Consider the following 12,907-nt stretch of genomic DNA (forward strand, 5'->3'; position numbering starts at 1 on the left):
AAGTAATATTAAGCCTGTGTTCAGTATTTATTTCAGTGTGACTGACAGAAGAGCTGGTTTTTTATCTTTGTGTTATATCAGCTGTTTTCAGGATGAGGATCATGTTTCAGCTCCAGGAGCAAAGGGGTCCCAAAGTTTTAAGCGTAGGGTCAGAGGTTAGCCACTCTCTGGCACTGTGTCAAAACTAAGATACATTTTGTGTACAGTAAAAAACTGAAATGATTCATGTATTATCTTCAGATGGCAACCACAGTTCGTCCGACCCTTGGAACTCGTCCAATGGGATCAGTCAGCCCGGCTACGGGGGAATGCTCACCGGATCTTCATCTCACATGCAACAGTCAGGAAACTACAGCAGCCTGCACTCACACGACCGTTTGGTAAGCAGCACCTCTAAACTGGTGATATAGCGAATATTATTAACATAACAGCGCAAGTAATAAATGATTGTCAGTCTTTATTTTGCACCAAAGTAACATAAGAGATCCAATGTGTACAGCATTTAAATTACTTTGCAGTGCTCCACCGGCTCACAGTTAGAGTATGTGTGCGTCTCAAATTGTTGTCTGGATATTATCAGTGAAGACACTGCTGACCCTTTTTGTCAGTGATCTCCGCCTGCCTGCCTCAGCTGGCTGGGCATCACAGGGAGCCTGCAGATGCTGCCTGCCCTCTCTTTATCTCTGTCCCTCCCCCCAGTAACTTTTGCTTTATCACAGCCCGGGAGATGTCAGGCTGAATATAGAATCAGAGAATAAATAATCTCTCTCTCTCTCTCTCTCTCTCTCTCACACACATACATTTACATTTGTGTCTGTAAAAAAAGAGCGTTTCAGTTTTTATTTTTTTATCTTACAGAATTACCCTGCACACTCAGTCTCTCCAGACATCAATGCCAGTCTTCCTCCTATGTCCAGCTTCCACCGAAGCAACAACAGCACTTCACCATTCGTCACCGCAGCGCACACCTCGTCCGTCAACACAGCCGATGGGGTCATGGGTACGTCCTCGTGTTAACAGCTCAGTTACCTGCTCAGAATGACTAATTCAATGCCCCCGATGTTATCATCACTGAACATCCATTCTGAAAAAGTAGTGAGTCAGGCAGTTAGACAGCTGCTTTGTATACCATGACCACTCATTATTTGTCTGAGTTTGCTGTTACAAAGTCTCTGTGTGTGTTTTCTTAGCTGCTGCAAATCGGGGGAACGCTACTGGAAGCTCACAGACTGGAGATGCATTGGGCAAGGCTTTAGCCTCGGTGAGTCACAACCCCACATTTAACTTGACTTAAATTATTCTCCCATTCTTTCATAGCATCAATGAGTGTGTTTCAAAGCGCACTAGTATATTCCTGGTTTTGGGTATTATCCTGGTTCAGGAAATTATGTTTACATGGAATGAGAGAAACATGTGTATGATTTTAACGGTATTCAAGTTTCTGATAATTACCATCTAAGTCATCATGTTCAGCACCAATAAAGAACGTTCAGAAACATTTATTTTGGAGTACTCCAGGTAGAATAATCAGGCTTCTCAAAACCAGGATATTGGGTTAACATAGGCAATATGTAACAGGCACATTCCAAAAAACCTGATCATAGCCATGATACCAAAACACATGTCAACGCAATATTTCTGAAGCATTTGCACAAAGAAGTCTCTGCACCTCAAGTCTGACCTGCTCTCAGAGTCTTCTCTACACCCTACTCTTAGCTTATCTTTGATTTCTCTGCAAAATAAAATAATGGTCCGTTTCTGTCTCTAAAGAAGTTGACCTCAGTAATCGTGCAAGGACTTAAGTGCTATACTGACTGCTGATTAAAAAAAAGCCCAAAGGACATGTTTGTAGTTGTTTTTTTGCCTAAGCCTGGATAATTGTGGGCTTAAACTAAGAGCATTCAAGAAAGGGAATTGTACATTGAAAATGCTCCTAAAGCCAGTGGATTACACTTCACTTTGGAAAACCAGCCCTGAATATCTGTGACATCCTGTCATGTATCGTATTAAGGGTTTAATTTGCTGTAGCATTCATATTGGAAGGAAATGTGTGCTGCTTACTGTTGTACACAAATCAGCTGATAGATTCAGTCTCTATTCTGTATAACGGAGCCCTAAAGCTCCGTCATATCATAGTTATAGTATAAGAGAAGCTATTTAACAATATACTTGTTTCTAAATACGAATGAAAATTTGCCCATTAATGAAAAAGGACATTTAAGAGAAACCATCAACAGGTTTAACATTTAACCTTGAACCTAAATTTTAGTGAATGGGCGTATCATATAATTGGCATAAAATAACATATCTTAAATTGTATAGAAATGTAGAAAGTATCCTTGAAGTAAGCATAAAATAATGGGCAACATTAAACTTATCCCAATTTCATCCCTTCAAAGATCCCCAAAACTGTCTAATTGGAATAATATTCTGTCTCTGGGATTGTATTTGTATTTCTTTCCATATACCAGATTGGATATAAAATGTCTCAAATTTGTTTAAAATTCTGCTTTATAACATGCTGCTTTTTATTTTAAAAGTCTACACCTTACAAGTTCAAACTAATTTCCTTAGATTCTGTTAAACATGTTGCGTAGCCATAATATGTGCATTGAAACTGGTATTGGATTTTGCTAAATGTTATTTTTTACACGCTCTGGCAGAAGAAGCTGTACGTTCAGGAGGGATATCTTTCATCAGTGTAAAGACAAAATATGAGAGTTTGGGGATGCTAATAACAAATTAAGTCCTTTATATTTGCAGACTCAATTCTATTAGCATGACAAAGCGGGACTGAAATGGACACGGTTGGACTGGGGTGGGGCTGGGGGGATGAAGCAGGGGGCACAGGGGAGTTTATAACTGCTGTGGCTCAACTCCACGGGCCGCCCTTCGTAGAGCTTTTGTTCTTCGCCCTTTTAAATTGGCCGTGCTTATTGGCCCCATGCCGCCTGCGGGAGCGTGACTGATGATGAGGCGGAGCTTTCATTTATTCCAGTAAAATGAGCCATGTTTCATTTTGAATGCAGCGTTAGTAGCCAGTGAGTGAAAAGAATAAAGAGTCATATATTGTCGGGTCAGAAGTCACGCTAATAAACAGCTGGCTTTTGAGAAACTGAGAGATATCGGGATATATTTGTGCTCTCAGAGTGTAGAAAAGCATAAGTAGTCTTTTCTCCCTTTAGACAACAGTCAATCCCTCCTCCTCTCCACTTCAATGTAACCTCCATCCTGATACTCCAAGTTGATTGAAAAAGTAAAGCCCGGAGATCAAGATTGAATAAGGGGATTATTAATAGTGAGTGCATTCTATCATCCCCGCAGAAGTCAAACGGTTTTCTGCAAGCTCAATTTGATCTTAACTTGGAGGAGAAATCTCTGTGGATCTGCTGTTTTTTTCTCTGCTAATTAGTCAGGATCCAGCAGTAATTCCCTGAGTTCTCTGAGACATGTCCCATTATGACACAATATCCTCTTATTACAGGAGGGGAATAAATCAGGGATGTGAGGGATGTGTTTGTGCTTTAATCCAGCATTTGTTTAAACAAATGAAATCCCTGTGGAAGTTCTGACCACGTAATCTCCTCGTTCCCTTGTGATTCACATATCATCCTGAAACTCAATGACCTTGTGTGTGACCAGCAAAGGATGCATTGACACAATGACAATAGTGGAGAAATAATACTGAAGAAACTCAAACTTTACTTGTGGCAGAAAAGCATGGCATTTGCACTAGATGTGCAGAAATATATCTTACTAGATTTCGATATATGGTTCACAGTACAATATCTGGTACAGCCATTTGAGATTTACTGTTGTTGGCTGAACAGGCTTTCCAGGTTGGACGTCTGCACTTTTTGAAGCCACAGAGGCGTAATAATCAGAAGGACTTTCTATAAAAGTGAAAAACAAACATTTCCCATGTAAAAGTGTAACTAAGTATTTGGATTTGAGACATTTCATTTAAAAAACAGAAATCTCTCACTTTTTACTCATGTTGTAATTTAATTGGAGTCAGTTCAGCACCGACCTCTTTACTGCAACAGTGGGACCTTAATTCAAACTGTTTCACTTTATTATTTGTTTATATATTGTATCATTAAGATATGTGCATTTCAGATACATTTCTCTTTTTTTCCTGTAGTGATGAGGGAGATTAAACATTTCATTTTAAATGTCTAAGTAAAGTGTCCTTGTAGTATTCATATGTGTTACATGCACAATACTAATGTTTTTTTTTATAGATTGACACTTAATGTTGACCTGATTAAAAAGACTATTACATATAAGAAAAGAAAATTCCAGTTTTTAAAAGTTTAGATTCGAATTTCTTTATCCAGCCACATAAATTAAAATAATTAAAGCTTCTATTAGGACATACAGTATTTGTCTCTTGGTGTTGACCTTCAGCCACCTTTGCCTGACTCACAGAAGTGGATACAGAAGCAAGACCCAGACAATAGACATCCAAGTCAATTTTGTTTATGGTTCATTTTGTTAAGGCCGTGCTCTAAACAGATGACTGTTAACGACTCATATATATGCTCTTAGCATTTTTATGACATCCCTGGTAACAAAATCTCCATAACTGATTTTGCTTTTTTTGGCTTGAAGATGTTTTTTTCGTGCTGCTGATGGTGCATTAATGATCAAAGCTACTTTTCTCCCTTCCTCTCTGCTCCTACAGATTTACTCTCCTGACCACAATAGCAGTAGTTTTCCATCCAACCCGTCGACACCTGTGGGTTCTCCTTCACCTCTGACAGCCACAGCAGGTGCTGCCTCAGCAGGCTCCGTGGTGACTGCTGCCGGCCCCCCGTCTGGAAGACCAGGTAGAGCACCAATGTTGGATTTTAATCGCATACACATCTCCTATGCACCAACACCGAACATGTACTTCTCTAAAACTACTTTATAAGTTTCAGAGACAGACAGAATTACTGTAGGCCTCGACCTGGAATAGCCAAACTAATTAAGAGGCTTTCATGAATAAGGCTTTCTATTAATTTAATTACTTTTACTATGTAGTGCATTAGTTGGATTAATTAAGCTAAGCAGAGTGAAGTGTGGAGTTTTCCCTAAAACTTAATTTAATACCCCCTTTAGTTGTGAAGGAGCTATAATCATTCTCTACTCATTCTCAATGCTTTATCTATGCCTGGGCAGTTAATGGCCATTTTTTTTTGTTTTTACATGAACCCATTGTAAAAGAAAGCTTACTTTAGTCCGGCAAGTATTTGAAATCGTACAAAAAACGTCACTTTTTTATTTTTATTAAATGTATTTTTTGTTGTACAACAAACATTAATCAAGAGATGCTTTGCACTAGAGATAAACTGATCCAGCTGGAATGAGTACTGGTGACATTGGGCCCATCTGGTATCGAATGACATTATTTTGATAAATAACACTCAGTACATTTATATCTATATATTTATTTGTTAGGTTTTATTTTACAAAGTTAGGAAAGCAGTGTTTCAGTCAAGCCATATGTTGGCGTACACATAAGAGAATGATCACAGTCTCTTTGACACAGTGAGGTATACAGGTGATTAATTAAACACGGTAATTGAATCGGTACTCGGTATCGGCGGAAACCCAAAGATCAGGTATCTTAAAAAGTCAGATGGGTGCATCTCTACTTAATACCAACTGTCATTTTTTGAAGCTACTTGCTGCTTTCTATCTGCAATCCCTGAGCTCACAAATCCATGTTGAAGTTAAAAGTTACACCTGCACCTTAAAATGGTGCATGAATGGCTGGTTCACTGATCACAACGTGATCTTTATTTTCATGGCTTATGGAGCTGCTCTGCATAGACAGCCTGTGGCATCATTGACCACATTGGCTCTCAGATTTTTAGGAGGTTCTTGTTCATGTCCATGAAGTTTGATCTAGCTGACAAGTGTTTTTGGAAATAACATTTAAGTCTTGACTCAGACTGGACTGTTTTTTAATGATTGAAAATAAGTGTTAATGACAAGTCGTGGATGACAAATTGAAAAGTCTGGGGCTGTGGCTTTTTAGGGTGCTTAAGGATCTGAAAATCTTGTAATGAAAATGTTTGAGGTTGATCTTCATTTTTTAAAAGCTTTTCATATTCATTGTATTTATTTATTTTTGGTAGTAGATTTATTATTACATAATCCTTTTTTTCCACACAAGTGCCTGGCAGCTTGTGTCTTATGTCCGCTTACATTTTTGATGGTTGGACAGACAAGCCTCCCTCTGAATTGTTTTTATATTGTGCAACAAATGCAAGAGAACAAAAACAGGAAAGCAACCCATACAATTGAGAGAGCACCTAGAGGAGGTTCCTGTTTGTGATAGACTGGGTTTTTACAGTAAAAAGAGACGTGTATAAGAACAATATGGGTTGTCAGATGTGTTAACAGAGGTGAGAGAGTAATGGAAAGGGAACAAGCGGAGACAGTAAGGGAAAGCCCAGCACGTTGTTTTAACGAGGAGTTGTGTCATGTGCTGTAATGGAGTGGCGACAGCTGTCTCTACGTATGCCCCCCCTCATCCTCAGCTGTTGCCCTGCCCCACGGACAGCTGTTTTCCCACAACACACACACAAACACACACACAGACGCACACACACACATATACCCAGACCAGGCTGCAAAAGGCCTCGTTTATCTGCCAATGGATGGAGGGTAGCTGTGACTCAGCTGATGATGAGGAGATCCCCCCTCTGTACCTATTTACAGTACAGCATGACACACCTGGCAGCATAACATTAGAATTTATAGTCCAGTCCATTGTGTAATATGTTGTGGTATACAATGTTACTAGGTGTTCTAATAAGTGTTTTTATTGCATATAAGTAGTCAAGTTCAGTGTTTATTTTAATTAAGAAATAGAAAAACAAATACTGCAAAATTAATACTTTTGGGACTTGAGGAAATTAATATTGTGTCGCTAATTATTCTTATTATGCTTCTGGGGTTAGAAAAAGAACGATACATTAAAATTGGCACAAAATTTGGCTCGCTGTTGAAAATCCATTCATCATTAGGATTACACCAATAAACAGCACATTACTCAAGACTGGTTTGTTCAATTAGCCCTCTCCGGTGCTCGTGGGCCCCGGGCTAATTTTTCATAGCTGCCAGCCAGCAGAGACTCATGAGGAGTTTCTGTCTCACTCACCTGGGAGAAGGCTGATTTTTAATTTCCTCTTTCAAAGTCACTTTTAATAGTCTGTTAATTAAAGTCTGATTTAGGCTGTGAGTGTTACGAAACATGAACATTCCTGTACAGAAGTTTAGTGAGACATTTCATTGGAAAGATTTAGAGAGAAACATATTTCAAACCATTTCCAGAGTTTGTCAAAATGATACATTAGTTAACTTTCTTTCTATGTCAGCGTTATTGTGCTGCTTTTGAAAACCATGGTGTTGAGTTATTATGTATTTTGTCCGACCACATACAAACAAATAAACATTGTCTCCGTCTGCTCACACATGGGACTCAAATACCATTCCACCATTTGTAGCACTGCTATGAAAGAAGAATGAGTTTTTTAATTAACTTTACAGGATGGAAAACCCAAAAAAATCTCCATCTGCAGAGTTTGCTACGGTGGAGTCAAATTACCGGGACGTAGGTTGGGTTTGGCATCCCTCCACAATAATAGACACAAAAGGTGCACTGAGCTGGAAAGGTCCACACAAATCTTATCCTGTGAATAACCTGGAAAGATTCATAATTTATTATTATATAATGCATTGCCGCCTGTTGCACATGGCAGGCAGGTTACATATGTGATTGAGTTTTCGAGAAACAGAATAAAAAGAAACCTAAACTGGAAATGTGATGAGCAGATGTGGATTCCTTCTCGTTTGCACTAATTTACACCAGATCAAATCAGCTTGATTTGCTTTCCGGTACTGGCACGTAGATATACTTTTTGGCTCAAATAAATATACAAAATAAAATCTACTGGGAACTTCCTCCAGCCAAAGGTAAAGAGCAGAATGTCTTAAGTTTCTCTATATTTAAATTACATGATTAAAATGCTAGAATTTTCTTTTTTGAATGAAAAGAGGAAGGTTGCAGCAGAATATCTGGTTAAATGGGATGTATTGTCATAAATGAAATAATGGAACCCAGATGTTTCCAGATCTGTATGCTGTAAAATACATAGAGACCAACTGACTGTACCACCGCTGCATCAGTGGTCAAATCAACGTTTGACTGGCAAAAAACTAAAGAGAAAGATAACTCGGCAACACTGGCAAATGTAGTGTAAGATAAAGAGCTTCATTGAACTCAGATGCTTGGCATTATTCCTTCATCAAAAACCCTGATGAAGACCATGAACTGAAATACTCCTCAACCACCTCGGATGTTTTAAATCACTGATGTGTTTCGAGACTCAAAGTTTCCAGGAAAGAGGAAGTGTGATGGAAAAACTAGTGTCTAAAATCAGATCTCTGGAATAGTTCTCTCGTAGCTTTGCCTACTGAAGTGCACATCCAGCGTTCATTTCACAGTGGAAGTGGGTGTTTGACAAACCCTCCGCTGACTCGTGTGTCAGGATGCAGTCCAGCCATCAGGAAGTGATGCAACTGAGCCATAAAAGATCAAAATATCCCACATACAACAAGAACCCAGAAAATCAGGATGTCAGTGTGTTATGACTGCGTGTTATTGTGTGTGTCAGTTAGCTTTTGTATCGGTGTTTCCAGTAGAGCAGGATACTGCATCAGAGGATTGCTAATGCTGACTTCCTTAAGATTTCTTCCTCTCTTCATCAGGTACCAACCAGTGGCCCCGCGCTGGTGGACAAACCCCCTCTTCCCCAAATTATGAGAACTCTCTTCACTCACTGGTAAGCTCCCCGTCTGCCTCCCTCTGATATGATGGATGCTCACTTTGGATAAGTTACCCGGGAAGGACTGAGCTAGCATTACAGGGAGATTCCTGTCTGACAAATGCTTTGCTGAGGAAGGTGGGGGTCGAGGGAAAACCAAACTGAACAATACCTGTCCCTTGGGGCTTGCCATCTGTCCTCCACTCCTTTGGCCATGACAGGGATGACAGTTGGGGGATGGTTTAAGGTCAGGTTGCTGGTGTTGGGGTGGCAGCTGTTTGCCGAGCAATTTCTCCGGGATTCCTTCGCTGGCATGCGACCAGAGCTGTGGATCACCTTTCATCCTGCCTAATACCTGATGCAAATGTCAGGCATTTACATTTTCTGCTTGGAGGTTTATCATAGCTAAACATATAATATGCTATAAATGTATGAATACAGATAGATAATAAAAAACTGTGTTTGCTCAAAACCATCACTATGATCTTACCCAAAGCAACATTCGAGGATATTTTCAAAAGTATTTTCTCATTGATCATTTAACTTATTAAACCATGTGTTTACTACAGTTAACATCTTAAAACCCATACTAGCTTCAATTAAAATATTTTTCAGAGACGTGTTGCTGCATAATTCACACTTATTTATTGTTTAAAACTGCCCATAATGCAGAACATGACTTTAAATGGTCAAAATCATTCCTGTTATCACAAAGTCCCAGTCAAACAGCCGATTACATGTGAAGAGGGTATTGAACATCACCATGTAGATGTTTCCTCCCTCTCTGCCTCCAGCATTGTTTTTCCTCTTCATGGCCACCAAAGATAAGTGAGAGTACACAAGTGAGGCTGACAATGCACGGGAATGAAATCAGATAAACCTGATAATTAGTTGCTGATAAAAGTAATGTGGTAACAAAATTCAATTCATGTCCTGTTTGACATGATGTATAACAAACTCAGCCCTGCAGTAGGTGGTTTTTTTCTTTGCATATAGTTAATGTTGTAACGTATAGGTTTGTTTGACTTGTAGGAGGGAGGTCAAACCTTAAGTAGAGTAAAAGGTAGAGGCCTGTGATGTTGGCAAATAACATTAGTAGACTTTTCAGTAGTGATAAGAAAAAAACACATCTTTCCAACATGCTGTTGGGGGAGCGCTCACTAACTCCAAATTATTATTCCGGGCAATTGAATGACTATTCTTTTACTTAAAAATACCTTTATTTTTTTATTTATTTTTTTCAGTTTACCATTTACTTTCAGTTACATGAAGCTTACATTATACTGAGCAGTTTATTGCTTGTTATTTCTTAAATTTAAACCACGGTAAGCATCAACTTCTTTCTTGAAGAAAAACAATAACTTTTATATATGTGACCCTAAAATCTGTGTGAAAATCACTTTATATTTTTTAAATCTAAGCTGTAATAATTGGAAAATATGGAGCTTTGAGAATGCTTAATCTTCATGCCCAATGACTCCAGAGCCATTTAGGCTCATAAGTGGTTAAATATAAATTTAAAAGACTCCATTAGAGTTTTAATGAATTAATAATTCCACTGTCTAAACATGTTGCTTGAGGATTAGATTACAGTCTTAATGACTTATTTTGTCAGTGAATATGTTTTCATTAGGTTAAGATTTATTTGTATTAATTTCTGTAAAATATCCTGCTTTGATAATCCACAAAACATTCGTTTAAAGTGACCCGTTGCTTCATATCATTCGAGTATAGTAAAAGGCACAGCTGGATATAATGAATATAACAATGCATAGTAATATTATGCATTATAATTCTATCACTTTAGGGTGATAAGGGACAATGGTAAAGGCAGCCTCTACCACCAATTACATTTATTTCAACAGAGAAATAAAATGTTACACTTGGGAGCCAACGCTGTAAAGATTTTTTTGTGCATTGTGTTAATATAATGTGGAGGATGTGAACTTTGTGTAACACCTCCTACAAACCCAAAGAAAAGGAGAATAGACCAATACTGTAGACGTGGATTTTAAATGTGAAAACATCCTCACAAAGTGAACGGTCAGCATCTGTGTGATTCCTTCCAAATCCTGCCCTTCTTGTCTGTGTGTCTTTACAAAAACAATCTCTATCCACAGTGTGTTTCTAGTATTTATAGATACTGATCTTTTTTTTCATAATCCTGTTTTATTCTTATTTGACTTTGCCAGAAAAACAGAGTTCATCAGCAGTTACATGAGCATCTCCAGGATGCCATGTCTTTCTTAAAGGATGTCTGCGAGGTACTCTTCCGATAGAGTCTTTACTCATTATGTGTCCCATGCATCTCTGCATTCCTCATTTTGTTTTTGACTTGCAGTCCACATACCTCACACTGAAATACAGTTTCATTTGTATTGCCTTTGTTGCCATATTGTCTTGTTATGTTTTTAGCGGTTCCAGCTTGCAGTAATCAGCCTAAGTTATTCTTAAATGTTAAATACTAAATTAATTGCTAAAGCACCCCTGATAAGCATCTGTCAGTTATTCAGTTTAACAGAAGGCATTTGTTTGACTTTTTCAACTCAAGCTGAAACAGCTCAATTGATCTTGCATTTGAATTGCCTTCTTTATCTTGTGTTTCAGATGTGGTTTTTTTTTTTCAGTTTAAGTCCACACCATACAATCAGTGTTTTCAATTTTTGTCCTAATGTGCTTATACTAAGCTTCTCTGTCCTTCTTTTCCTCTCTTCTCCCTCTCCCCAACCCTTCACTCTTCAATCCCTCTGGTCCTCCCAGTCTCGGATGGAGGATCGTCTGGACAGACTGGATGATGCAATCCTTGTTCTGAGGAACCATGCAGTGGGCTCCACCACCAGTCTGCCCAGCGACATACACAGTCTGCTGGGACAAGCACAAAATGGGCCAATAGCAGCCCTCGGAGCAAACTTCCCTGCCTCCGCATTGGTTCCAAGTCGGACAGCAGCGATGGTATGAGAACTTCTCACAAGTGTTTATATCTTTATTTTTATATGAACATTGCAGAACGCGAGGGAGAAAACATTGGTGTATTCCTACATGTTATTTTGAACTTCAAAACGCCACCTGTTCAAAACAGGTCTGCTGCCATGTGTAAACACTAGACATTTTCCACACATGAACAGTTGAATTCACCCTAACATATTTTCCATAAGTGTCATGGCTGGCCTAAGGCTCACCCTGCTCTTGAGAGTGGCTCTATACACTCGGGTGAAAAAGAAATGAGAAAAACAGACGTAATGGAGTAAAGTTTGGTGTAGGAGGTGTTTATAAATTGCACTAAACCCCTTGAGAAACAGGAGAATGCAGGTCTTATTATAAATTATGATGTGTGAACTCATCCTTCATTCAAAGTATTTCATTCGAAAGAGTCGAGAGATTTGAAAACATCTGCTGTGGAAATTAAAACGTGGCGGCTCGTCCAACTGTAATCCAGAGGTGATTGGAAAAAATCATTTCCACATACAAACATAATCAATGCTGAATCTGTTCTAAAGAGTTCAGATTACGTATCTGGAAAGATACTGGATGCAAACGATGAAAGAAAAAAGCATTCAAAATTGATAATAAACACTTTATACAATGTGTTTCATGATGAATAATTGTTTATATAACTCATTTTAAGTCCTCTGATGAAAACGATGTCCTCTAGTTTACCTCTATTGACACCAACATATTCAATTCACTATCATATTAGACAAAGATAAGCAGCAAATCCTCCAGTTGGAAAATTTGAGATTATTTGTCATTTTTACTCGTATAGTTAATTAAATGATGCAGATTATTTTGCTCGTATAGTTAATTAAATGATGCAGATTATTATTCTGTTGATCAATTTCCTTCAGCTCTAGTACTGTTTTGTTTTCCTTTTAACCCAGTCCCAGGCATCCAGCTGATAAAGATAAATATTTTCTTCTGATGTCCATTTGAAATTTAATGCAACAAAAAGGAAGAATGAATCGTGTTTTCATTTAGACATAACGATTTCTTTGTGTTTTGTTGGCATGATCTTCAAAGCAGTGCAAAAGCAAAGCTGCACTGTATTTTCGTCCAACTTTAATCAGGACTTTTTATGTCTCGTCTGT

At 38.4% G+C, this 12,907-nt stretch overlaps 1 protein-coding gene across 2 annotated transcripts in view; it reads left to right on the forward strand.

Moving 5' to 3' along the window:
• tcf12 (transcription factor 12) overlaps positions 1-12,907 on the forward strand; it is a 72,222-nt gene that overhangs the window by 53,489 nt on the left and 5,826 nt on the right. For both annotated transcript variants that reach the window (XM_054610472.1, XM_054610463.1), the window contains 6 exons: positions 241-380; positions 859-1,000; positions 1,191-1,261; positions 4,688-4,832; positions 8,767-8,840; positions 11,583-11,774. In XM_054610472.1, the coding sequence (XP_054466447.1) occupies positions 241-380; positions 859-1,000; positions 1,191-1,261; positions 4,688-4,832; positions 8,767-8,840; positions 11,583-11,774 (764 nt within the window). The remainder of the gene's footprint in view (positions 1-240; positions 381-858; positions 1,001-1,190; positions 1,262-4,687; positions 4,833-8,766; positions 8,841-11,582; positions 11,775-12,907) is intronic.

Source organism: Anoplopoma fimbria, chromosome 2 (assembly GCF_027596085.1).
Source record: "Anoplopoma fimbria isolate UVic2021 breed Golden Eagle Sablefish chromosome 2, Afim_UVic_2022, whole genome shotgun sequence".
NCBI lineage: Eukaryota > Metazoa > Chordata > Actinopteri > Perciformes > Anoplopomatidae > Anoplopoma > Anoplopoma fimbria.